Source organism: Triplophysa dalaica, chromosome 24, assembly GCF_015846415.1.
Source record: "Triplophysa dalaica isolate WHDGS20190420 chromosome 24, ASM1584641v1, whole genome shotgun sequence".
Classification (NCBI taxonomy): Eukaryota; Metazoa; Chordata; class Actinopteri; order Cypriniformes; family Nemacheilidae; genus Triplophysa; species Triplophysa dalaica.
Genome location: NC_079565.1, coordinates 7,794,096 through 7,820,714, shown reverse-complemented (window position 1 = coordinate 7,820,714; position 26,619 = coordinate 7,794,096). Strand labels below are relative to the sequence as shown.

At 35.6% G+C, this 26,619-nt stretch overlaps 2 protein-coding genes across 3 annotated transcripts; both read right to left on the bottom strand.

Moving 5' to 3' along the window:
- Positions 1-196: 196 nt before the first annotated feature.
- On the bottom strand, positions 197-5,052 carry tnnt2d (troponin T2d, cardiac). Of its 2 annotated transcripts, XM_056740325.1 has the most exons (11): positions 4,814-5,052; positions 4,661-4,668; positions 4,512-4,536; positions 4,374-4,431; positions 4,172-4,288; positions 3,513-3,590; positions 1,428-1,541; positions 1,239-1,351; positions 932-1,022; positions 564-601; positions 197-477 (listed from the first exon to the last, which is right to left on the bottom strand). In XM_056740325.1, exons 1-11 carry the CDS (start codon positions 4,849-4,851, stop codon positions 432-434), a joined length of 726 nt encoding a protein of 241 aa, XP_056596303.1. In that variant the 5' UTR covers positions 4,852-5,052; the 3' UTR covers positions 197-431. The 2 variants fall into 2 exon arrangements, with proteins under 2 accessions (XP_056596303.1, XP_056596302.1); XM_056740324.1 differs by lacking the exons at positions 3,513-3,590; positions 4,512-4,536; positions 4,661-4,668; positions 4,814-5,052 and having other exon boundaries at positions 4,374-4,485.
- Positions 5,053-5,403: 351 nt separating this feature from the next.
- On the bottom strand, positions 5,404-26,586 carry cald1b (caldesmon 1b). Its single transcript, XM_056740309.1, has 16 exons — positions 26,294-26,586; positions 19,311-19,408; positions 15,221-15,340; positions 14,387-14,780; positions 14,221-14,265; positions 13,044-13,085; positions 12,862-12,932; positions 12,514-12,772; positions 12,057-12,188; positions 11,240-11,283; positions 11,093-11,168; positions 10,876-11,016; positions 10,660-10,794; positions 8,811-8,879; positions 8,407-8,440; positions 5,404-6,633 (listed from the first exon to the last, which is right to left on the bottom strand). Exons 2-16 carry the CDS (start codon positions 19,388-19,390, stop codon positions 6,620-6,622), a joined length of 1,656 nt encoding a protein of 551 aa, XP_056596287.1. The 5' UTR covers positions 19,391-19,408; positions 26,294-26,586; the 3' UTR covers positions 5,404-6,619.
- Positions 26,587-26,619: the final 33 nt, after the last annotated feature.

Genomic DNA, 26,619 nt, shown 5'->3' with positions numbered 1-26,619 from the left:
ATTCAAATGTTAAAAGTAATATTGGAGAAGAAAAACGTTAAGACTTTATTTGTAACATTCACTATAAATATTTAATTTCACTGCATTGTTACGTCACTGTTTTTTCTTCTTTTGGTTGTATATAAAATGATTGTTGAGGTGATATAATGGTTAGGTACGGGTTTTATTAAAATTAGATTTATGTTTTCAGACACAAGTTCAACACACAGCCTTCGTTGTAAATAACAATTATCAATTGACTCGCGCAGTACAGTGAGTGAGAATTTATTCTTGACATTCATAAGCAATGCACGGCACAGCAAAAATGTACAGCCTGAGAATTTTGTACATTGTGAACAATTTAAAACACACCCACGAAACAAACAACTGAACGAGGAAAAATGTTTGCAAGAAGGTACAGATTTCTCAGATCTGTTGCCCGCTGTCAGCATCTATCTCAGCCTTCCTCCCATTTTGCCTTTGCCTCGCCCCTTGGCACTGAAAGATAGAATAACAAACAAGAGTTTAAAATACCTGTTTTAGGGTTTTAAAGAGACTCGGATTCATGAGTTTGTGGTTTTTACCTCTGGTGATCCTGAACTCGTGCAAGGAGCTGATTTATCTGTAAGAGACCAACAGAAGCTCACTAACAGAATAAAGTGATAATGAACACAACATTTTGACCTTCAATTACAAGAGCCGTAAACAGTGAGCAGATATTTTCCTGTTAAAATTAAATCTGTTAGCTGTTTGTGCTCGAGGTTTGAAGTAAAATGTTATCTGGAAGTAATTTCAGCTGCTTCTTTATATCCTTATATTTCACATTGGCTTTTAGGTGTTGTTATACAGTCTAATGCATATCTTGGGTATTTTGTCCATCAAATTATGACCAACGTCATATAGAGCCGGGAATGCCCAATGAACAGGATGGATTCAGTCAGGTATCACTTACGTCATATTTCTGCCGTTTAAATTTCTCGTTCATATCGTACTTCTCGGCCTCCAGTTCCATCAACCACTGCCAAAGCTCATTGGCTTTATCCCTGCAAAGTGTGACAGAAGATCTTTAAACCCTTGATTTAAGACCTACTGCACAATTTCTTATTATACGGCAGTAACAGGATTGTCTTCTACTTCTGAATGGTCAGTTAATATTTTCATTACAGTTTTCAGTAGAAAATGTCACACTTGTGTGTATGTGTTTGTTTATATTATTATATGGTTAAGCAGCCTATATCACTATAAAAGCACTGCCGTACTTCAGTTTGTCCTCGCTCAGATGGTCAATGCTGAGTGCCTTCCTTCGGTCAGCCAGTATTTTCTTCTTCTTTTCTCTTTCCGTCTGTTTCTTGGCACCTTTGCGGCCCTCACTCTTTTGGACAAACAATAACATGAATGATAAACTTCATGTGACTTTACAGCTTACAGTTAATATGAGCTTCACTGACCTTTTGCTGCATTCCACCATACTGATTGGTCATGTTAGTGAGAGCTTTCTTCTTCTTGGCATCGTCATCTAGTTTCTTCCTCTGTTCATCTAGCTCCTTTCTCTCTCTCTCTTCCTGCAGGTTACATTAAATGTATGCTTTATGGCTGAAATACACTACAAGACTTTTAAAATCTGAACAGATGTTTTTAACTAGACGTTATACACTCGCAGACTTTTTTAAGGTTTCAGTTAACTTATCAAATCTCGCAACAAAATCTGAGCAGAAGTGTATTTGAGCCTTTAGGTTTTGATATTTAATTGATATTTCTAGGTTATGTGCATTAAGGGGTAACAAGTTTTATTTAGATTGTTTCCTGTGTACATTTGTTGAGAAATCATATTAAATCGCTGAACTGATATGATTACATTTTCAGTTCAGATTTCAGCAGCAACAAACTAACGTTAAGTGGCCCAAACTTTGCTTCTGGTAGACCTATGCAAAGAATCAATTTTAAAGAGTTTAATTTAATACAATTAATACTTAATAAAGTATAAATATACATTAAAGGTTCAGTTTGTAATAATGTTGCTGTAAAATATGCAAAAAGCAATAGGCCGATGTTATATATATTTTTTCAGCTGAGTACTCTCAAATGTTTCCAACAGCTTTTATATCCTGAGAAAATCGTTATTCTAAATAGTGGGCCGGGGCCGTTTAGTCGCCTGTCAATGGCGTCATATCCGCGTTACCCTTTGTTCCCGCCTTTACTGACGTAGCAACCGCGTGACATTGTCGTAGACAGATGCGGAAGTAGTTTGTACCGTCGGTCTGAGGATAAGTTCAAAATAACGTTTACTATGATTGATTTGAACACTTAAAACTGTAGGGTAATCACGCCCTTGAATTGTACAATTACTGTAACATCAATGAATAACAATTTAGTTTTAAACCTTACATTACTCGGCTCTAATTCATTAAAATAAAATAAAATGATTTCATCAAACGCAACATTTATAAAACTTTACACTTTACCTCGTTCCCGTCTTATTGATGTATCAGCGGTGGAGTTGAAGACTACATATTGTTGTTGTTTTGATCGTGCGCCCTCTAGCGGCTATTTCTACAAACTGTACCTTTAACATTCATATAAATTAAATATCAAATAAATTATTATATGAGGCCAGATAACGAGAAGCGGAAGTTTAATTCGGCCCAAGCGCGTGCGTTCGATGAAACGGTCTATAGAAATGATTCAACAAGATATGTTGACTAAATGTAGTTTTTTTTGGCCAATATTTGCACTAGTTAGTATGGAAGGCCGTTTCAGCCAGGGTTGGGAATTTTATAATCATAATAATGACTTAGTATCTCATAATAGTGACTTATTATCTCGTAATAATGAGATACTGAATTTCGAAATTTCGACTTAGTAAGTCACAATAATGACTTATTATCTCTTAATAATGAGATACGAAATTTCGACTTAGTAAGTCATAATAATGACTTAGTATCTCATAATAATGACTTAGTATCTCATAATAATGACTAAGTATCTCATAATAATGACTTATTATCTCTTAATAATGAGATACGAAATTTTGACTTAGTATCTCATAATAATGACTTAGTATCTCATAATAATGACTTAGTATCTCATAATAATGACTTAGTATCTCATAAATGAAGATATAGTCAAAAATCCAATTTATACTTTTGGAATCTGGCTCTCAAAGAAAAGTAGTTAACGACCCATAAAGTTACGCAATACACACGTAACATACTATCAACCTCCCCGAAATTTCGACTCAGTAACTCATTATTTTGAGATAATTAAGTCATTATTATGAGACACTAAGTCATTATTATGAGACACTAAGTCATTATTATGAGACACTAAGTCATTATTATGAGACACTAAGTCATTATTATGAGACACTAAGTCATTATTATGAGACACTAAGTCATTATTATGAGACAGTAAGTCATTATTATGAGATACTAAGTCATTATTATGACTTACTCATTCTAAAAAAAATCCCAACCCTGGCGGAAACAGGCTTCCATAAGTTTGGATGGAAATAAAGAATTGGTTGTGGAACTTACAGCGAGTCTGGCCTGACGCTCTTTCTCTCTCTCCGCACGTACTCGCTGCTGTTCGGCTCTCTCTGTGCGTCTCTTCTCCTGTTCAACACATTTACATAAAGAGTTGCGCACACAAGTTTACAACGCCTCTGCCGAATCTGCAAGGTGTTTATAAAACAAGAATATAAAATCACAATTACATTCGTTTATTTATTAGTGCCTTAGAGAAAGTTATTCGACACAACAGATATTTGTCCTGAGCAGTAAACTAGGCTACCCAATGTTCTCAACAAAAATCCTCCGGGTCCGGTATGTTCTTTATTTTTTTGAGTTCACCTCACTTGTTTCAACGATGCTGTGGTCCAGCATTACTGTACAGGCAACTGACTCACGAAAAGCTACAGGCAGTCACTGTCTGATGATGCTTAAGGAGACAACACACATATTAAAAACCAAGTTTATGTAAACCTTGAAACAGGATCATTTTTCTAATCTTTAAGTTATTACTTTGTCTCGTGGAATATACATAAATGTCTGTTAGTTAGGCGGCTTCCTCGCGGCACAACTAAATAAAAAAACGAAATACTAAATAGTAAACCGTGGTTGTTCTGCAAGGGGTGTGCATTATGAAACACGTTTAAACACAATATCGCAAATGTATTAGAGTAGAAAACACCCACGATTCGGTTGACCAGAGTAATAAGCTCTTCTTCGTCTTTCTGTCTTTGAAGGAAATGAGCCTCAATGAGTGACTGCAGCTCGGTTAAATCCTTCTCCTGACGCTTACGGCTTATGTCCTATAACACATACAAATACTGCAGGTTACAAAGAGTGTGAACTTAAAGAGAAAGACGTGAGATCAAAGAGAGAAGAAAGCCATACATCAAAATCGACTTTGTCTCCTTCTGGAATCTTTGGTGCTTGGATGTTTGATAGAAACCTGAGGAAGATTAAAATACACATAAGCTAAATGCTCAGCTTTGTCCTAAATCTGATGATGGATACAAAGTAATGGCTTACTTTGGTTTGGACTTTGAGTCATCAACTAGATTTTGAGAGAGTTAGATTTTGTCAGCAATGGGATAGAATAAATAATGCACAGAAGTTTGAATAAATAAATACACGTGCACTTTCAAAACACTTTTTCATCATCAGTGGCGATACAATACCTTCCTCCCTTTTAAAATGAGGTGAACACAAACAAACACAGAGACACAAAAGATTAATGAGAATGTGTATCGCAATCAGAATGAATTGCACTATTTATAGCTGTTTATTATTTATTAAGATGCCAAACTTAAAAGTCAAATATTGTTACTCACTGAACTCCCTCCTCCACCACGTCCTCTGTATCAGACATAACTGCCAATACTTTCAGAGATTAAACACAACCTATGAAAAATTATCAATTATAATAAATGATGTTATACATGTAACTTTGTCCTGTTAAGAATCAAGTTAAAATATTGTAATGAATTCATTAATATGTTACCCACGTTCTATGGAGCCGTTCTCTCTTAGAGTTCATTGTTGGGGCAGGTGTGGGATCAGTCTAACATACTAACAGACCACGTGACCACAATGCCTTTCCATTGGTGTGGAAAGGCACACCAATGTCTATTGTCTATTGTTAGACCTTCAAATGCATTTCAGTGAAATTCTTGTGAAATTCAGTGAAATTCAGTGAAAATTCAGTGAAATTCTTAAACCTGACGTTCGGTTCAACCTGTTCATAGCTGCCGTTGTTTTGTCACCCCATGAAACCCAATACATTCACTGTGCCATATAAAAAACACAGAGAAATTGTATGGATGTCAATTTTCTTTACTGCGAAAGCTTGTATGATGATACAGTAGATATACAGATGTTGAGATTGACATTCACTATTTAAATTGTAAGAAACAGATGCAGATGGAGAATAATGATGCACTTTATTGAAGATTCGGTAACATTTAAAGTACCTCTATTTTTGTATAAGCAAATGTGTTGTGTTCATAGCACGACTTGTTACTAAATGCAAAACATATGACAATAATCTGTTCAAGCACAAAGCGACAAGATTAAACATCTTAACCAAAAGATATTACAATGTATATAATTAAAGGCATAGTTCACCCACGAAGAGAAAAAAATCTGTCATTGTTTACGCACCCTTTTGTCATTTTGAACCTGAATGACTTTCTTTACTCTGCAAAACACAAATGTTGGTTAAAGAAAACCGTTGGTCCCCATCGACTTCTATTGTAAAGACACAAAACCAATGCCAGTCAATAGGGACCAACAGTTTTCTTTTCAAAATATTTTCGTTTTTGTTCCACAAAAGAAAGAAATCCACACAGGTTTGAAATGCCAAGAGTGTGAGTAAAAGATGACAGAATGTTCATTTTGGGGTGAACTGTACCTTTAACAGAATTAATATATATGTTTAATGCACATGACTGAAAAGTAATGTAGCTATAAAGGCACTTTATTATCACAATTTTATCACCTTTTTTCAATTCAAGACTTAGATAAAGCCTAAAGTAACTGGTAGCTATAGTTGTATTGTAAGGCTGCCTTAAAGACACCAAAGCTTTTGCACATAGATGCAATAAATGAAACGTTTTACATGATTCAAATGTCCAAATGACAATGCCATAAAAAAGTAAAAAGGTTTAATCAAGTACAGCACTATATGAAGATTCTTCTAACCCTACTTCAGTCATATATTTCAGGCGAGTTTATTCTTCCCTACATATTAAATACCACATTTATTAAGCAGAATTCAGTGGTTCTTAGGTGTTAGGCCACAGGTCTGGTTCGATGTAGTCACAACACTAAATGCAAACAACAAGAAGCAACTAAACAAATAATCATGCATAGTAAAAACTAACATAGTAATTATTAACATTATTAGGTCCATAAATGTTTGTTCTGTGTTTGGCTGGAAAATCACACTTCTGTGTTTGTTTATGCATTCACAAAATTTCAATATCTTTTAATAATTATGCATTAAAATGTTGAGCTAATTCATATAAAATCAGATTTAACAATTTTGGTCACCACTTGATGTCCAATGTAATATCAGGTTGCTGAAGCAAAACCAGTCAAGAATCATGTGCATTTTAAAGATGTGTCTTCAAAAGTCTTTATTTTCTTGTTCCTACAGAAATAATGCAAAGGAGAACTGATGTTAATAATTTAAAGAGAAATTAATGATCACATTTATTCTACATGCGTATAACTCAGTGTGCTTTTTCAACACTCCCTCAAATACACAAAAGCAAATTGTTCAGCATGATCCACCTGCTCGCAGTAAGTGTATAGCAGTGCCATGACCGAGATAAACTCACATGGTCGGAGGTCTCAAGCTGTGTCGCAAGTGTGAGAAATACCTGGTCCATTGTCATCCATGTAACTGACAAGGACAAAGTTGACTGGTGACAGACGCAGGCTTCACTCTATTCTATAGAGTGAACTGACAAGGACAAATTTGACTGGTGACAGACGCAGGCTTCACTCTATTCTATAGATGCGTCTTGTTAAATAGTAACAAACTATCTATACTAGATTCCAGGTATGTGCCACACTCAGGTGTTAAGGCAGTTAATGTGAAATCATAAATCCCGTAATGCTTTCTAACTCTGAATATTAAACCGCTTTACTGTGTGATATCATGCTAAGCCAGTTACATGCGTGAAGGAACAGCTGCGGCAGGGAATGCGATGCGTCACGGGCCCCTGGTGCACAATGCCACGCAGTTGGTGAAGGGTGAAACGAACACTTCGAAATTATGCCCGACACGCTGACTGCCAGTAGAGCACCGATGCAGGAGATCAAGGTTGTGTCTTTAAATATACAGTAACGTGATATTTCAACAAGATTTAGGACAGCGAAAGCCAGTTAGGGTTATGAGTTCAAAGACAAAAAGAGTTGTCGCCACGCCGCAAGTCAAACACTTCCCACTTCTGCACCTTGTTTAGGAAGCAAGAAGCTGAAGATTTTATTGTGTGCGAGTTAAATGAAGGAAATGTATTGCCGTTGTATGGGAAATGGAAATAATGTGTTGGGAACTTTGCATAAATGCTTGTGGAACTTTTTTTAATACTACAAATGCGGTAAGAAAAATAAACTTAAACGGACAGTTCAACCAAAAATGAAAATTCTGTCACTATTTACATACCCTCAAGTTGTTCTAAACCTTATACCTTTTGCCGAACACAAATGAAGATATTTTGAAGAATGTCAGTAACCAAACAGATCTCATCCCCCATGTACTGCCATAGTAGGGAAAATAAATACAATGGGGGATGAGATCTGTTTTTTTTTGTGTTCATTCCCATAGTAGGAAAAATGTATTTTTTCCATTTTATTGTTCTGTTGAACATAAAAGAAGACATTTTGAAGAATGTAGGACAGGAAACAGTCCTGCAGCACTTTTGACTACCATTGTGTTTTTTGCTACTATGGTAGTCAATGGGGGCTAAATCTGTTTGGTTATGAGCATTCTTTCAAATATCTTTCTCTGTGTTCATCATAACAAAGAAATTTATAAGGTGAGTAAATGATGACAGAATGTTCACTTTTGGTTGAATTATCTCTTTAAGTCTGAAGTGAAAAAAATACTAAAAACATCTTACCACATTTGCAGATGTTTTTTCTTTTTAGCCGATATTTTTAATTTAAGCAAAAACTTCACAGCAAAAACATTGGGTTTTCAATCTTTTTGTAATTTCTAAATAAATGTTTAGTTAAAATTATTTTATTTTAAACATTTTTGCTTAATATAAAATAAATCGTCTTAAAAGAAAAAAACATCTGCCACTGGGGTAAGATGTTTTTGTATTTATTTCCCTTTAGATTTAAGTTTATTTTTCTCACTTCATTGGCAGACTTTTTCTGTTTAAAAATAAAAAAATCCTCATATGTTACTCACCATTGGTGACGAATTTACTCTTGGCTGCGAAAACCTGCAACAAAAATAGTGCAAAATTAATTGATTTTTCAATTTTATTTTATGTTGATTATGCTGATGGACCAAGTGCCACAACAAATCACCAAAATCACAGTCAACCATCCAATGAGCAAGTAGAAAAAAGTGCTTTCACAACAGAAAGCAAATGAAGCAGTTTCTCACTATAAAGCGAAAAGAAGTGATTAAAATGCATACAACAAAAACACAGTGACACAAACAAATATCAGGCACCTTTTACTCACTGTGATACCTCAAGATACAGGAGATTATGTCAATGCTTTTTATGGTTCAGTCAAAGAAAACATTCAGTACATAAAAACAACTCTGTTATACTGTACAATGTATAAAGTTTCAGACGGGCTTACCTTGACAGGAGTGGAACCCTTTGGCTCCCACAGGCCACGTGTTTTGGTGACTTCAGCTGGCTTCTGGTCCTGTCAAAGACAAATATATCGGAAGCATCTTTAATAAGATCGGTGGGTTATTTTGTATTTAAATATGTAGCTTTATTAGAGAGAGATGATGGACAGATAATGGACAGCAGAGCGACAGGAAAAAGCCACAGCTAGGAGCAGTGAGATGGAAACAGATGAAATTATAAAAGAGAGATGAAAGGATCCTTAACGAAAGTTCTATGGTAATACAATGGTACTGAATTATACCTGTCTACTTTTACATGTTATAACATAGTACTCTAAAGTAACTAAAGAAATCAGCATTTTATGACAAAATAACAGTGTTTTAAGTCAATTAAGGGAATTTGAACTAAAAATAGCACAATTACATATTATTATTATATTACTATAGTGGGACAATGGTACCCTTCTGGTTACTATGGTTTACTACAGTACAAATACTACAGGTAAACTATAGTCATGTGGTAAAACCATGGTTTTTGCAGGGAACGGTACCTGACTAAAAATCCATGGCAGTACTTTTTTGTACATAACCAGTCAGACGTATTGTTATGAATATGATGTCGCATACTCTATCTCAGATGGCCTAATGCAGTTCACTACAGACACACTGGAGGGCTCCCTGTACCACACACAATATAAGAGCAACAGCCTGTGTGAAACCACTCTTAACTGCACCTTAGAGCGATCTCCATTGTTAAATTTCACAGAAAATATAGATATATTAAAAGTAACCTTTTTAAAAAATACCAGAGCATACAAAGACATTCAAACTGATACAATTTATCATAAAATAATTAACTTTCTCTGATCTCATATAGGTGCTGTCCTTCTGAAACCTTGTATCTTAATATTTCAAGATTTGTTATATAACAAAAATCATTATTATAAGTCACCCTTAATGTTTGTCACTGGGTTTTGCAAGCATCCAACGAAGAAAAATATCAATAGGTGTTTGTTAACTTTAACAACTACAGTGCAAATTTGGACATCCGAAGTTTTGGAAGGAAAGCGATGATATACAACCTTTAAAACAAATATCCTCTTAAAATGATTTGTATATCAGTATGTGTTTCACAATGTAGATTTCAACCACTTCTATCAATGCAGGTGAACTCTCCGGTGTTGGAGTATATCGCTGCTTCATACACAGTTAATGAGCTCTGTTTGTCTATCATTTATAACCTTATATGTGTATGTGTGTTACAGTAAGACTGGCTATGATCTTAAAGGCTGGTAAGACAAGCTTAAAATAAACACAGAGCCGTGAGGAAAATATAGCCCAGGAGTGAGAGGGAGAGGCAGGGCGAGAAACATTCAAAAGTTGTTTTTATGTTACAGTTGAAATCTTATTATAAAACAGTCAGTTCTGGTCCTTGATTCTGATTGGCTGAACTGAGTATTAAGCCGTTATAAGATACCCCAATATATAACGGCTGACCGCATTACATAACCTAAATATTATTTTATTTACTTTATTCTATGAAACCTTGCTACGCATTTGGATTAACTGTTTTATAAAAGCAATAAGCCCCATTGCTGCTTCTTGGGAATTATTGATTTAATATATAGTAGTGCATATATTTACGCAATTTCTAATCTGCTTTGTATGGTTTTCATATAGTTTTGCATTGTCAAATTTTCCTTTGTGTCCAACAGGTGGCACTATCCTAAACTTTTAAGAGCAGACCCTGTTATAAAAATGCAAAGGAAGCCTTGATTTGTATAGTGTTAGACGGACAGATATTCATCATACGCATTTTTAAACACAAACATCGATGACCAAACCAAAACTCACCGTTTTGACTGGTTCAGGTTTTTTTGTTTTTTCAGGTTCCGGTGTTGGCATCGGTTCTGCCGGTTTCTCCTCAGGTGTTTTCGTCTTCCAGCTGTTAAAGCGACTGGACACACATGTGTTCACACCTGCTGTTTCCTGATTGAATAGTGAGACTTCACACGTTTGTTCTTAATATTCATACAAAACCATTCAGTAAATTGCACAAGGAATCTGAACCTTGGTGACCGGCGGGGGACTTGTGGGACCGGCAGAGGGACTAACAACATTCCCCTTCTCCCACATACTCTTGATGTTACGCACCCCTTCAGCCACAGGCACATCCACGGGAGATTTAGGTGACTTGGGCACATCTTTGGTCTAGTAAGGAATAGATCATGAGTCACATGTTGGGGGAGTTTTTACAGATCCAGATTCAGTGGTCAGTATTTCTCACCTGAAGAGCAGAATTGTACTGTTCAAACCTGTTCCCAATCTTGCAAACTAATGGAGTGTGTGAGATCTTTACTGGACTAGTGTGGATATAAAAAGCAGCATGTCAGATCCTGTCATCAACTGAGGGAACATATTGTTGGAGGCTTACCTTTTTAGTGCAGATTTGTTCAGAAATTCAGCTTTCTCTCCAATCTGTTCCAAAGACATAATGCATTTGAAACAATATAGTATGACATTTATCACAAACTACTCGGATAAAGATGTATTAGCACTGGTAAAGCAAAACTGTCCAGAGCAACACAATAATAGCCCACTAAAAATAATGAAAATCTATATAGTACAGTTCTGGTATTGATTGGCAATACATTGACATATATCGTGATGATTTGTAAAATTATATTCATAAACCTTGATGTTAACGTCACAGTGAAAGTATGGGAAAAACTCTAGGCTAACATCACACACTGGAAATAATCTTAACATTCTGAACTGAAGATAAATTAACTTTTCTGAAAAATATAAGAATAAAAAAGTATCTTGTTCGCCCTTCAAATTGTTTTACCCCATTCAGAGATATTTTTTCTATCTAACTTATTTTTTCTCAATATCTTTAATTTATCTAGTAACCGATGTCATGTTCACCTATCAAATAGTTTTCGCTTTATTTGGGAACGTTTAGATATTTATAATGGACAATATATGATTCTTTCAATACTGAAGTTTTTGTAACAGTTACATCATGAAAAATGAACTGTAAAAACTCCTATTAAAAACACACTATTTACTTTTTTGTAAAGTACATTTACATGTTTTAATGTTAATAAACATCCAATTTGTACATTTGCACTTTATTTGTAATCTGTAAAAAAACATTTGCCTTATTTCAAAAGTATGTGAAGTTTCTGAAAAGGTTTTTGAAGCGTATAATATTAACAGTTCAGATTATAAGTCAGAGATCCACTCACCTTAGCGGATGCTCCTTTAGGAGCGATGAACGGGGCTTTGCTCACTTCTTTCGACTCCTCTTTTTGCTTTTTCTTCTCTGCCGCTTCCGCTCGTCTCCGCTCTATCTCTTCTTTCATCTTCCTTCTTTCTTCCTGATCATTGTGATGGCAATAAGGACATAATAATGTGATGTACGTGTTGCGCTTTACTATACAGTAAACTGACAACAACAGTACTATAGTATAGTGTGCATTTTAATAAGTCTAAATAAATGTTAGCATTACTATAATAAAAAATTATTGTTATTACCCCACATCCTTTGGCACTACTGCTGAAAAAGGTGATCAAGACAATGATACACTAGAAAAACGGTTGTTTTTATACTATACTTTTACGTATATTTTACAATACTTACAGTACTAAACCACATACTTTTTGAAAAACAAGTATGCAAGTAGTAGTATGTAAACTCTCTACCTCTTCCTTGACTTTCTTTTCTGCCAGCTGTTGTTTCTTTTGCTTTTCTTCCTCCTCCAGGATCTTCTTCCTCTCTTCCCTCTTCTTCTTCAGCTCCTCTAGTTCTGCTTCAGCCGTTTGCTGCTTCTGCTTCATCTTCTCCAGCGTCTCGCTGTCCGTCTCATTCCTCCTGCGCTTCAGCTCCTGCAGCTTACGTTCCGCCTCAAGCTTGGCGATGGGATCTTGCTTCTCGGAGTCAGGAGAGCGCAAACCGCTCGGGCTAAAAGATGAAAAACAAATCATCTTCTATTACTTATGACTCTCCTATTCGCTAATGTAAATGAGCAAATGTAATGAATCTCACTGCACCTCAGGATCTTTTGGGGTTTCTTGGCTTTTGAAGCATTTTCGTCTGCATCCGGTGGTTTTGTGGACGCTTTCTGTTAGAATATACAAATACTTTGATTCATCTTATTTTAATGTTCTCGTGTTGTGTTGTTATTTTATCACAAACATTTCAAGTCGAGATTCAAACCAGACCATTAACTTACTTTGTCACGTAAAAGTGAAGGTTTCGGCTTTTCATTCGCAACCTAAAGATAACAAAGGGGTCACCTTAACTTTTGTTGCATAAGAGCTTTTTTTACATAGAAACAGTGGTGACAATGTGGTGAGCACCAGTTTTTCAATCAAAGTGACAAACACCTGTGAAGAACATACCACACCACATGCAAAACACTCAACATTTCATTTCAGAACCGCACACATAAAACTATGTGATGTGTCTATATCCAAGATGCTAGTTGTTGACCGTGCAAGCATTTGTGTTTCCACACATGAGCTCAGGTTAAGAGGTGGATACCTCTGGCTTCTTTGGCTTGTCTTTTTCTTCAGGTTTGGACTTTGCTTCTTCAGCTTCTTTCTTCCAACTTGGCTTGTCTTCAACCTCCTTCTTTGGAGTTACGGGTTTCTCCTCAACTTTCTTCTTCATGGTTGATGGTTTCTCCTCAACCTCCCTTTTAACTTGTGGTTTCTCCTCTTCTTTCTTTGCGATATTGACTTTTACCTCAATTTCTTTCTTCAATTGTGGTTTCTCTTCTTCTATCTTTGGGATATGGACCTTCATCTCTACCTCTCTCTGCGTTTGTGGTTTCTTTTCTTCTTTATTTGGGATCGGAACTTTCACCTCAACCTTCATCTTCACTTGCGGTTGCTCTTCTTCTTTATTTGGAATTTGGACTTCCACCTCAATGTCCCTTGTTGATTCCTCAACAGATCCATGGGTTTTTTCAAGGTCTTTCGCAGGTTCCTCAACCTCCTTCTTTACCGGAGGTTCGTCCTGAATTTTAACCATTAATTCCACAATTTTTTCTTCAGGTTTCTGTGCAGGTTCCTCTTTCTCCACAAGTTTCTTTTCCTCCTTCTGTGGTGTAGCTGGCTCACTTTGATCACCACTTCTACCATGTTGTCTACATTTTTGTCTTCTTTTGAAAGATCTTGCATGTCTTTCCTTAAAACTGAACCTTCATCTTTTGTCTCTAAAACTGCACTTCCTAAATCTGTATTTTCTGTGTTTTCTTTAGTCTCTCTACTTACACTGATAGATACTTCCTACAAAGTAATAAGAAATAACTTCAAGTCATTTGAAACAAATGAATCAATTCAAAAGCATTCCCTGGCAACCAAGGTTTTGGTTAAAACCCCAGACAGTTTTTTATAACCTCATACCTCATTTGGTACAGCTTGTTCTTTGGGTTTTGTCTCTGTGGATTCCTAAAAAATGAAAGCAATATAAGCAATATTACACAAACTACCAAGTACAAATCTTATGAACCTTCATCATGAAATGTAAAAACAGCAAGATATTATAACGTATTGAGATTGGGGAAAATACCTGTTCTTCTTGATAAGATGTATTTGGTCTTTCCTCCTCTGGTTTATCTTTCTTCTCAGGAGTTTCTTTGGGCTCTTCAGTCGCCTTTGCCGTCTCCCCAGCCTCTACTTTCATTTCTGCATTTTCCTTCTCATTGCTTTCTTTACAGGAAGTGGTTTCTGTTGAAGGTACCTCATTTTTGGACACTTCTTCAGCATCTTCTTTTCTTCTTGGTTCTTCTTCTGTGGTTGTGGCATTTTCATCCGTGATGGTGGGATCAAACTCCTTCTGTCTGTCCAAAGCTTCCTTCATCCTTTTCTGCCTCCGTTCCTCTCTCCTGGCAATCCTCTCCAGAAGAGTCTGCTCATCATCCTCAGACAGTGCAGAACCCCCAATCAATGTTGACTTCTCCATACTGCACACAAAACCATCTGGTGTTAATTTAACTTTTTAGATTTTTTTTAGATTCTCTCTATCAGGGAAAAGTTCGGACACAACTTCTCATCTTCTATTATTACTTATGATAAAAGTTTAGTTATGAAAAATAATCAATAACAAACAACGTTAGCTGAAGGGTTAGTATTAAAGTTTGTAATGACGTAAAAAAGGAAAAAAATAACTTAATTCTATATACTGTATATATATAAACATATATCTGTGTTTGTAAAAAAATTGTATACAATATTGATATTTGCCTATTAATTTAAATTATTTATACATATATATATTTATTTATTTATATTTAAAATAAAAAACATCTTATAAAAAAGTTAAACATTTGCAAACATTTGAAGTAAAGCAGATTTATTGCTTATTTTACATTAGATGATTTTGTTTGTGACGAATCTACAGTACCTGTTGGTTTCTGCTGTTGTGCTATTCGATTCCTCATTTTCTTTGTTGCGCATGCGTTCCTGACGGGCTTGTCTGCGGCGCTCGCGGGACGCCTCCTCATCATCATCTTGAGCGTTCATTCTGTACAGACAGTGATATACGGACCCTTGAGTAAAGAATCTCATTCTTCAGTGTGAAGAGAGACATACTGTCAGTTATACGAATGACTCTTGGCTCAATGCAGTGTGGGAAATAAACTTGAGGAGACAAATATATGCTTGAAAATGAATATTATGACAAAAACGTTGTTATAAACGTTACAAAACTTTTCAAGCTCTGGTTTGCTTAATTATCACTGCAACAATTCTTACCAATACATGCATTTTTGTTACTTGTTTAATCATAGATGTGGATGAATGGGGTTGGCTCTTTTGATACGGTCCCAAGGGGCCATTGCCAGATCATACAGTAGCAGCAGAATGACATGCGGTGGACTCTTCGGAATAATATAGAGCGAAATGTTGCACCACTTTGACAATATACCCATGTAGTTTATTTATATATTTATTAATTTAATTAAGCATTTATTTAATATTGATCACTCAGTTATTTGTTTCAATACACCGAGGAGTATTTCAGACAGACGTTCCAAAACCCTCAAAGAAATCATAGACACATGCGAGGAGAAAGAGAGAGACTGAGGAGACAACAAGACTGAAGAGAAGGTTTTGTTAGCATCTTTGCGTCATGGTAAATTAGCAGGACTGTAAACTCAAACAGATGCCAAATACAGTGTTTTCCCCACAACTGCTTTCTTGTCTTGGATGATGCATAGTGAAGTTGGACTCATGTTCTCTCTCTTTCAACTGAAATTGATTGAGTCTGGCCTGGCTTTAGTTTGCCATGGCGTGTTGGTGTTTATAAGGCAACGCGAGCACTTGGCCGATTGATGAAGGATGGGTTTCATTTTTTCCCCCTTTCTTTTTCACTTCCCTTTCAATGATTCACAGATGTTGGAGATGGTAGAAAGACACTCATAACAGGCACCACAATTCTGTTTCTGCTTCCCAGGACGACGGCGGAAATCAGAAACAATCCGGTTCACTTTGGGAGTTCCGAAATGAAAAAGGTCATCCAAAACGACTGTCAGATGGACTGTCTGTGATTTTCTTGGAAGAAAGGGTCTTTTGTAAGAAGTACTGCTGAATGAATACAATAGCTCTCTGAATTGAGAAATTATGGAGAAAGCTTAGACTCTTGACAGAAACTGAAACATTATGGCTGAATATTTAGCTTTGCAATAAAAAGCAGTCAAAACATTCCGAAGTCTGTGAGGTTTCCTCAACCTGCTGCAGAGAGACAGAGCAAGACAAGCCAGATGATGTAAGGTCTGGCCAGACCTACAATATCTGTCAATACGTGAAGTTGACAAGTGTAATATCCCGTTTACACCAAGGATGGTAATTGTAACTTAAAAGATTAAACTTAAAAAATCATAAATCAGAAGAGCTATATTGTTTGGATCACTTAAGAAACTATTTTTCAAAATGATAAATGATAAAACATTGGCCAGTCAATTTTTTTTTATTTACAGTGCGTGCTTCAGATTCCAGTTTTATAGTTTGTGTAACCGAAAGTTGCGATCGCTTTTATAAGATATAGGTGAGAAAATGTGTTTTTTCCCACTAATAGTTTGAAATAAAGATTTTATGGATTGAATTAAATGGATGATTTCATGAGGTCTTAAAACCTTTGAATTAGTTTTACTTTTCATGTTTACTTTAGGTAAGTTTTGAGCAATTTTGCTTTTGTCATTTTATTATTTATTTTTAATATATATGCTATAACGGTTTAAAGCATATACTTATATTTTATTTGAGTTTTAGTTTAGTTTTTATGAATCTTCGGTTAGTATTATTTTGACTCAACCTAAACTTTTTCAGTTTATTGCTGAGGCACCCTTACAAATATTTCTTTTATTTTAATTTTTCAAATAATATTTAATTTTTAGCAAACTAATAAGTTTGGTGTGTGGTTTGGGTGGCAGTACAAACACAGTATGATGCATCTATGATTATCTATACTTATAAGAGATGCACAATACAAAATTTCTCCACCGATATCGACATCCGATTATTCAGAGGAATATCTGCTGATGCCCATTATTCAGAGTACCAATTTTGAAGATTTAATTAATATTTCTTAACTTTCTGAATGTTATTGATTCATATAATGACTATTTTACATCAAACTGGTGATGCTTCTTAACATTTTCTATATACAGCAATTTGATTGACAGAATATATCGGCCCTGATTATCGGTGGTTTATAAACTATCATCGGAAAGCGTGAACAATTATGTATATCGATACATCTCTGTTTGTTAAAAAACCTTTTACAATAATTGATTCTGATTGGTTAATTGCTGCATTCTGTGCTATTAATTGTTTCACAATAGTACAATAAAACCAGGCAGCTAGTTTTGCCACATAACTGTATTTTTTTGTACATAATGTCTTTTATAATCCAGTGTAGTTACCAATTGGAATATATATTTGAACAGTTCAATTAAACTGGACAGACTCATAACGTTAGAGTTCAGAAATGCGCTGAAACTGTTGAATGAGCGTTTGCGTTTAGTAAAAATGTTACTGGCATCGGCATGAACTGTTTAATCATGTGATTTATGAGCGACACCACGGCCACTTCCTTGGTCATAAATACATCTCCTCTCTCAATTGCTGTTTGATCAGAAAACTATGTCCGACTCCAAGGGATTTCTTTTTCATCAATAATTTTCATAGAGAATATTTATTTTCCAGATTTGATTCCAATAAAGTTTGTTTTCACTACAAAGCCATGAATGTGGTTAAAATGCCTTTCCTGAGACTTATCCATCTCAATAAAGTTTTCCTCTTGGATATTCCAACACATATGCACCAAACAATTCCTGAAATATGGCACTGTGCAGCAGAAGAGAAATGCACACTTTAACATGCACACAAAGAGAAGGGGAGAAAAACTTAATCTTTTTAACTGATGAAAAACTGTTGTCAAAGTCAATTTTAAAGACGTTTTATTAAAGCCTTGAAAGTTTTGTAACCCTCAATGAACTTCATACTAGACTCATATGCTTTCATACATTGTATATTCCTTTTGAGTATAGTTGTAAAGGATCCATCATCTTCAATCGTTCACATGTACTGAACTGTCCTTATATGGATTTCTGGATGGTTGATGTTATAGAAGCTTAGAGAAAGTGCAGTTCTCAGTCTATGAGTGAGTCCAAGTCATCCTGAACTATAAACAATATGAACAAACCTGGCCTGCCAAAATCACAGTGCACGTGACTCACCCTAACACATGCGTTTTTATGAATATCAAGATAAGATGTGAATAAAATTCCTTGGGGGCCAAACAATCTTTTTAAACTTCTTTTTGTCTTACACACAAAAAAATAAAGTTAGCTGTGGGATGCCATTTAAAGCAATTCAACAATGGCCAGTATCCGCACAATGTATAATGACATGAATGAATATAAAAACAAATCTGATTTAAATTTGGTTTAAATGTATAAACAGAATAACTGCATCTATTATTATCTTTTTTATTTAATTTGTCATATTTAATTTACAAATGAGAATAATAATGCATTAAAAAATGTATGCAGTTTGAGGTTTAGTGAAATTCACCGGTTAAAACCAGACTCTAACACAAACTATTCCTTGTCCAATAGTTAAATCTTCTCTCCTCACTTTCACGCTTGAAAATATATCAAGTGTCTGTCTAAAATCAGAAATTATCTGGATTTGCTCTTCCGACCCGTCAACTGTAACAACGCACCGTAAGCAGAGCAAGACGTTAACTAGCGCATCAACCTTTATAAGGAATAAAAAGGAGAACAGAGGTGCAGTTGTTTGGACCATGCAGACGCAGACCCCTCTGACTTGGCCGCAACATTATAGAGACAGCACTACAAACAGTATCTAACAACAATTTAATGAAAAAAATCCCATTTCATTTCATCTCTTATTTGTACCATATCCAGCTAAAAAATTACACAATAATCTAAGATTAAACTAAGTCTATATTTCATGAATGTGAGACATACTTCTCTGCCTCCCGCTCCATCTCTTCGCGCTTTTGTCTCCGCAACTCTCTGCGACGCTCGAAATCAAAGTCCTCGTCCATGATGGTTCGAAGGAAGCTCTGTGGGTTCAGGCAGAAAGAGATGGACAGACAGAGTAGAATTGTAAAGATTGTGGATGGTCAAAGTAAACTTTGTGATTCAAAATGCATCTATTCATCTCTATGGATAATGATTTAACAAGGCCACAACAATTCAGTTTCTTGATCTGTTGCTCTGGAAAAACTATAAAAGAAAAAGATTGCCATTCACCAACTCCCATTCCCTTATTTGGCTTTACCAAATGCCCATGTATACATAAGTGTGTATGCAGTATATGTACAGTATAGGCCAAAAGTGACATCCCTGGGTCATATTTGCACCATATGTTCTTTAAGTGCAATACGTGAAAATAAGTACAGAGCGAGAACTTGATTATGGTTTAATTTGATGAAATCATTGTAAATAAAGCCAACTACAGCATGTTGTTTTCCTATGACCAATGACCTATGTTTCTTTTATATAAGGCCATGGGAAAACAAAAAGCTCACAAAAATTATAGCATACATTGACTACAATTTTATAAGTTATTCATATTTTGATCCCCTTTTTTTTTATTATCCAGTGGCTCAATGTATCCTTGTGTATATAATGTATCCTTGATATATATAATGATTTATGTATCCTTGACTCAATAAATTTAGTTTATTTACTGTGTCTCATTTTTGACCACGTCTCTTTAAAATTCTTTTCAAAGTTGAACTTCAGTTTTCACTCCAAGCAGAACTAAGCAAAGGCAACACATTTTTAATACATGCTTAATAAAATATTTGAATAAGAGGAGAATTGTTTTTGAAGTTTGACAGTTTTGGGCACTAGTATATATTTAGCTACAAAAGGTTTTTTATGGTTGAGTTTGACTATTATAGAGGGGTACGAGAAGGAATTTAAAGTTACACATTAGAACTTCAAACTTTTTTTACTGTATGTTCTCATTTACTGTAAAACCATGATTGTTCACAAGATGTATTCAGAGAAATGCTAAGACCTTATAGTACTATCATCTTGTCATCTTCTACTGTAAAGGGAGGATCATGGACCAACCCCTGAATGAACGGTAAAAGTCCCTGAAATGTGATAATACATTTTTGTGATTACACCTGTCAAGCTTTCACAGTGAAGGTCAATGGGACGAATGCTTACAGGTGTTAAGTAGCCAGGTGTCCGCTAGGCAAACGTTTTCATAAGGCTTCACTTATGTGTGGCAATCCTTGCGAAGTAAATATAAAGTTTTAAGAATACACTGCAAGTTAACCAATCCAGTAGGATGTGGAATCCTCCGAAAACCGACCAAGTTTCCTCTTTCCTTTCTCTTCTATCTCATACTTGAAGAAAGAAGGGCATGTTATGCATTCCCCTATCACTCCAAGCCTTCCTACCACAAGGTATATTCAAGTCCACAAATCATTTCCACATGACACAGAGAAAGAACATATTTTAATTTACACATCTGTGACTGATTTCATGTTCCGGGCATTTTGCCCTCTGATTGGTTCTCATTTTTCATCCTAAAATCTTAAGAGAAATACCAGAGTTTAAATGCACCAGATTTCAGTCCAAACAGATGAAGATCTATGTATTGAATCTCACAGGAATGATGTTCAAGTCTGTTCACAAGATTAATCTACTACGTCTCAAGCGTGTGTGAGAACGTCTAGGGCTGTAACAGCCACCCATGAACAGCGCAGGTATAAACCATTTAGCACGACCGTCTTGTGAGCTCATTACGAAAGGACAGAACACGAATATGGAGCCAGTCTACACACATCTTCCTCTATTCGATAACTCATGTTGGTATTTATGAGAACAAGATGGAAGATTTCATTCATCTCTGGTATTAACACTAACCAATCAGCTCCATCAAAGACAAAAGCAATGAAATGTTATGTTCTTCCTAGAACGTTTTTAATGTGTAATGAGCGTTACTGCTGGCAATTACACCAAAGCCCTAAATCACATTTAGCTCGACGTGCTTTTTGCAGTGGAAACAGCTGCACGTTGGCAGTGAATCAACTCCTCACAAACTTCCTTCTGGGGAAGTCACGATGATCTCCACATGCTAAACATCACGGGGATCCCCCACCACAGATACGCTCAATCGATGACTAGGGTCCTAAAAATATGACCAGATAAATATATACACAAAGGCTTTCGTGCCGTGACGCGTAACAGGAGGGAGTTGCTCGCTCGTGTGGCCTCGCATAACCAAACATGGTTAAAGATGCTCGTTCCGTGAAACTAACATGGGCTTCGGTTTACAGCTCAGACACTGCAATCTCTAAATAAATACAGCATAACATTTGCAGCACATAACATGTATAATTTAACTGCATTTTTATTACTTATTTCTTATCATCAAAGAATCAACCTGATGCCAAATCAAGAAATTATGAAACATGAATATCATTGTTTTTAAATGGTTTAAATATAAAATGCATTGAGAGGGTTCCCTTTATCTAATTTAAAACAGTAAAGATAATTAAACTATTTATAGTAGGAATATATAGTCAATGGTGCACTCTGTGGTTGCCAGGGTGTTGCTATGCAGTCGCTAATGTGTTCTTATTAGTTGTTCTGTATAAATAAACCCACAAACAATACTCTATGATATAGACTACTGCAGGTGTAAAGTACTTTTGCAAGTCAACTTTGTAGTTAGCATCACACGGGTTCCCTCAATAAAAAGTAAATAGGATTTTCCACAGGTTTGTAATGATCTAAAATAATTCATATTTTGTCTATAAAGATAATCTCAACAGCCTTTATTGAATGTCGGAGCCCTTTTTGAGCCTACACAGGAAAACGCATGTTGGAACAAAAATGTTGGTAACTCATGAATTTTTTGGAATACAGACTTACTGCTGGTCTCGTTTAAAAAAAGTAGCTGATTATTGCAACAAAAAATCACACACAAAGAAAATTAAAGGTATGTTGTTAGGTTTATTGTAAAAAATAAATTTAACAAAAGTTTATGTTTTTCTTTGATTAAAAAATACATAAAAAAATACGGGTCGCAAAAGGATAACAAAAATCTAAGCACACTCTTTATAAAAAGAATCAATTACTCTCCATACATAAATTAATTAAAAAAACATCAAAGAAATCTGTATTCTAGAGTCTTAGACCTTTCCAATGATATATAGTTTGTCATGATTCAATTAGAAATTACATGCACAATATTGACGCAAATTGAGGTGTCCCGTATACGGAACGGGTGACAGTTAACAGGCTACAGCCCAAATACAACCGTCAGATTGTGTAAACAAACTACACCAATGTCACACAACATAACGTCAACACCAAATTTCCAACAACTCTTTTCAAATGTCAATAAAACACATTCACTGTTAACCAACTCCTCTGGATGAATCTCACTTCCTGTCTGTTTTGTTTGCGCAAATGTTTGCTTATAAAAAACCTTGTAGTGAAATCACTAGTGGGGTATTACGTCATAGAATAAAATATGAAAATATTTTGAGCTAACCACAGACAAAAAACCCAAACCCTAAGTGTGCTAAATTGTTTCCGATTTTGACCTTATGTCATTTGCGCAACATTCTGTTCTGGTCTCTTCATAGCCACAGAAAAAATTAAGAGACCATTTTACAATCCGTTTATTGATTTTCTTTCCGGTAAAATTTTAATTTCGTTTTTTTCTGTGAACTACTAACAATATTTCTCCCATATGTCAAATAAAAATATTGCTTTCATTAGCATTCATGTACAGAAAATGAAATTTGGAGAAACAGGTCAAAATAACAGAAAAGATGCTGTGTGTTTTTTTCAGACCTCAAATACTGCATAGAAAACGTAATAATAACTTAATAATCACGTTTGACTAATACAACAGTAATATTTGTACATGTATTTAGGAAAAGTTATTTTTTAGTTGGATGACTTTCCGTCATTCCTGAGGTTTGATTTTGTTAAGATTTAACAAACACTGGACTGGAATGGCCACAATACATCTAGAAATGCTGATTAAATAAAAAATTTAAATGATCTCTTGATTTTCCTGCGGTTGTATATGGCACCATTAAACCATCTTTTCTCTCTAAAAGGCAAAAAACAATATCACTCATGTTAGAACAAAGCTTCAGATCCAACGAATACCATGCAATCCATTATATCAATCATGTCAAGTAAATTTCATGCTGTGTGATTTTTACAAGTCATGTGTCTCATTTCTGCACACCAGCTGTAAGCATTGAAGACTGCAGGAAATGGAGATTATTTATTGCTCCCATGAGGGATTGAAACACAAACCGACCTCATTTGACACCAAATCATTGTGTCTCTATCATCTCTCTCTGGTTTCCCAAATTTTCTTTCCCTAAATAATGATATCTTTTTTGGTATCTCCTGTTGAATTAAGTGTAGCTACACCTGTGGCACTTGCCAAACAGAAATCATCTGTTCATGATCTTTGGCTTGCTGTGCCAGGTGCCACAACCTTACCCACTAGAAACAGACAAAAATGTAATAGAAAGAAATCATATGGTAAGGATTCTGTAATCATAGAAATCAGATTTACATTACAGGAAGCAATTGACCATTTGTGTCCCCTTTTAAGCATGTTCAAACAAGTGCATCTGTTTTTTCAAACTAGATTTTATAATGTAATCGTCCTAAATCTTAGGTGATAATTTGATGGGATGAAATGACATACAGTATCAATACATATTTAAACTTTTTTGTTACACAATGCCAACATCTGCATCTGATAACATTCCATTCATATCCTTGTAATGAAAACTTCAGTCATCAGATAGTGGACAGGCATGCGTGATTCAAAAGTCTGAGTTATTGCTTTACTATACAGTTCATTCACATATTCAGACATTTTTGGCTATCATTAAACCTCACTGAAACATATCCCAGCATGCAAGAGGAAACACTTAATTTAAATGCCTTCCTGCAAAGCCCCTTAAGCTGCATGGGTAACAAGAATGCTTTTGTGCTTCTTAAATACAGTTTGACCTTAAAACAATCATTTCAGATATGCCATAATTATGAAAAGATGAAAGGACCTTTGGCATTTCAGTGCGCTGTAGGACAGGTCATCAATTTTGATCACATGATGCAGTTTTTTATGGTTTTAAGCAATAGTATTCATTCCATGTCTTTATTTAGTTGAATAACTCAAGAAGGCATAAGGGTACCACTTTTAGCTATGTAAGATATTTTCCAATGAAGAAATATTTAGTTTACAGATCGCACTTGAAAATATGAGGGAAGCAGGTTACTTCTGGACGAGGAGACCGATCCACGTGTATTGAGAAGGAGATTTTCTCATGCCTAGATACCATGTAAGGAAAAGACCTGACTTGGCACAAGCGTAATAACGCCCCAAAGCTTTCCACAGCGGGACGTCTGGATAGCGTATGATAAACAGTTTTGCGATGGAACTGCAAAACGAAATCCAGGATATGTGTCTTAATCACACGACATCTGCAAACTTCATGCATATTTGATGAACCGACCCAAAGAAAGTTTTGGTTTGATATCATGCTGACCTCACGACTCTGGAATTCAAAATGTACCAATTGTCGATCATCTTTTGGTTTAGTGGTACACTGGAGATCCAATCTTTCCAAGTCTATCAAAAGAAAATGATTGCTGCATAATTCAAAGCAGTGCTATAGAAATCGAGTCTTCAAGTTATCTTTTGTTTAAAATCTGGCAGCCTTGAACTGTGTATCAAATGAGTTAGGGAACGTATCTAGTTATGTATTTTACTATGCAAATGGTGCTAAAAGTCCAAATCCAGATTCTAACATGTGAAATAAAATAAACTCTGCATATTTATATACATTCTTTTATCTCGTAATTGACCCCATCTTCGAGGAAAAAAACGAAATAAGAATAGAATTTTACCAAGTACATAGTGCATCACAATAAAGATCTTGAATCTATTTTATTATTAAAAAAAGACACACTTAAGCTTTAATGGGTTATGATTTCTTTTGTGTTAGTGGGCAGGTTTGATTACTCAAACTGGCTTGAATGCAAAAATCAAACTAAATATTTTACCAACCAAAACCACATTATTTGAATATCACCATGTCCTTCTAGCATCCATCATAAGATGATGCCTTTGAGCAAAATGTTGCCACCTGATCTTGACATGCCCCGCTGACCCGCCATCCCTCCCACTCTGATTTCCCCAAAGTCAGGGCACCAAGGGCCAACAAAATTCTCGATCCCATCCCACTCCGGAAGCCTAGGGCAGTATTCCTAACATCCTGTCTAAAGTCTGTGCCAAAGCCCTGTTATCACTGTGGACCGAATTGCCTCCAGATTCTGTGTGGCAGAACAAAGCACGTGCGCGCGCACACAATGCTGTGCATTCCACAGACTCCTCCATTCACCTGAATCCAGATCTGTACTTCGTTATTAAAACTGTAATTAAAACTATTTCAACTGTAAAAACTTCACGTCTTGGAACTGTTTTAAGTTCAATGTATTGTGGGGAGACTACACTGATAATAATCCTGATTAAGCAGCATTAAGATACAGTATTTAACGTCAAATTAAAGGATGCAAAGGCTGGATGAGCTCGTGCTTATAGCAACTAGCCTACTACAGTAGTTAGTGAATTTCATGTGAGATTTCCCATTTTAAATGAAACAATTGTGAAGCAAATGGTGTCTACAAAAGAGTGCCAAAGAGAAAAAAACATTTCTGCAAGATGCAATTCGTTCGTTCTCCACGAGAGTGTTGCAAGACGTCTGCGACGGCACAAATGCATTTAATTGCTAGTAAATTACGTTGCTGGCTGTTAGCATTTTTGGTATATAGCCTGCGTAAAATTAGCTTTTGTCAAACATTAAACTCATTTCTGTTAGCAAAAAGTAAGTCCATTTCAAATCACATTTCATTTTTGAATGGCAAAAATAATAACCTACCTGTGGTGAAAAGGGGTTCTATCGTTCCCTTCAATGTAGCCTTCAAGTTTGATCGTCCTGGTGAAAGGACACACTGAAGAAATGTCATTAGTCCTGACTGCATATTTTATAAAAAGTGCACAATTCAGACCCCGCCTCCGCTGAGCTCCATCACTTCAACATTTGGCAAACGTCTTTGCGTTTTCCTCTTTCCAAGAAGTAATAGATCAATGTCACTGCACTCGTGTCTCATTTATCACTTCTGTTGCAACTCGTTTATGTCCCAATTCGTTACAAATTGGGATAAATCAGTTTAAATGACTGTAACTGTAAAACTGAACAGATGC

What these genes read in the sequence shown, in the direction of transcription:
- tnnt2d (XM_056740325.1), bottom strand. Translation starts at nt 4,851, where the DNA reads ATGTCTGATACAGAGGACGTGGTGGAGGAGGGAGTTCA. An exon ending in TTACTCTGGTCAACCGAATC is followed by an intron (nt 3,591 to 4,171) that starts GTGGGTGTTTTC and finishes TGTGTTGAACAG; the next exon opens with GAGAAGAGACGCACAGAGAG. An exon ending in AGCGTCAGGCCAGACTCGCT is followed by an intron (nt 1,542 to 3,512) that starts GTAAGTTCCACA and finishes TGTAACCTGCAG; the next exon opens with GAAGAGAGAGAGAGAAAGGA.
- cald1b (XM_056740309.1), bottom strand. Translation starts at nt 19,390, where the DNA reads ATGGACGAGGACTTTGATTTCGAGCGTCGCAGAGAGTTGCGGAGACAA. An exon ending in AACAAGCTGTACCAAATGAG is followed by an intron (nt 13,086 to 14,220) that starts GTATGAGGTTAT and finishes TGTTATCTTTAG; the next exon opens with GTTGCGAATGAAAAGCCGAA. An exon ending in AAAAGAAAGTCAAGGAAGAG is followed by an intron (nt 12,189 to 12,513) that starts GTAGAGAGTTTA and finishes CACAATGATCAG; the next exon opens with GAAGAAAGAAGGAAGATGAA.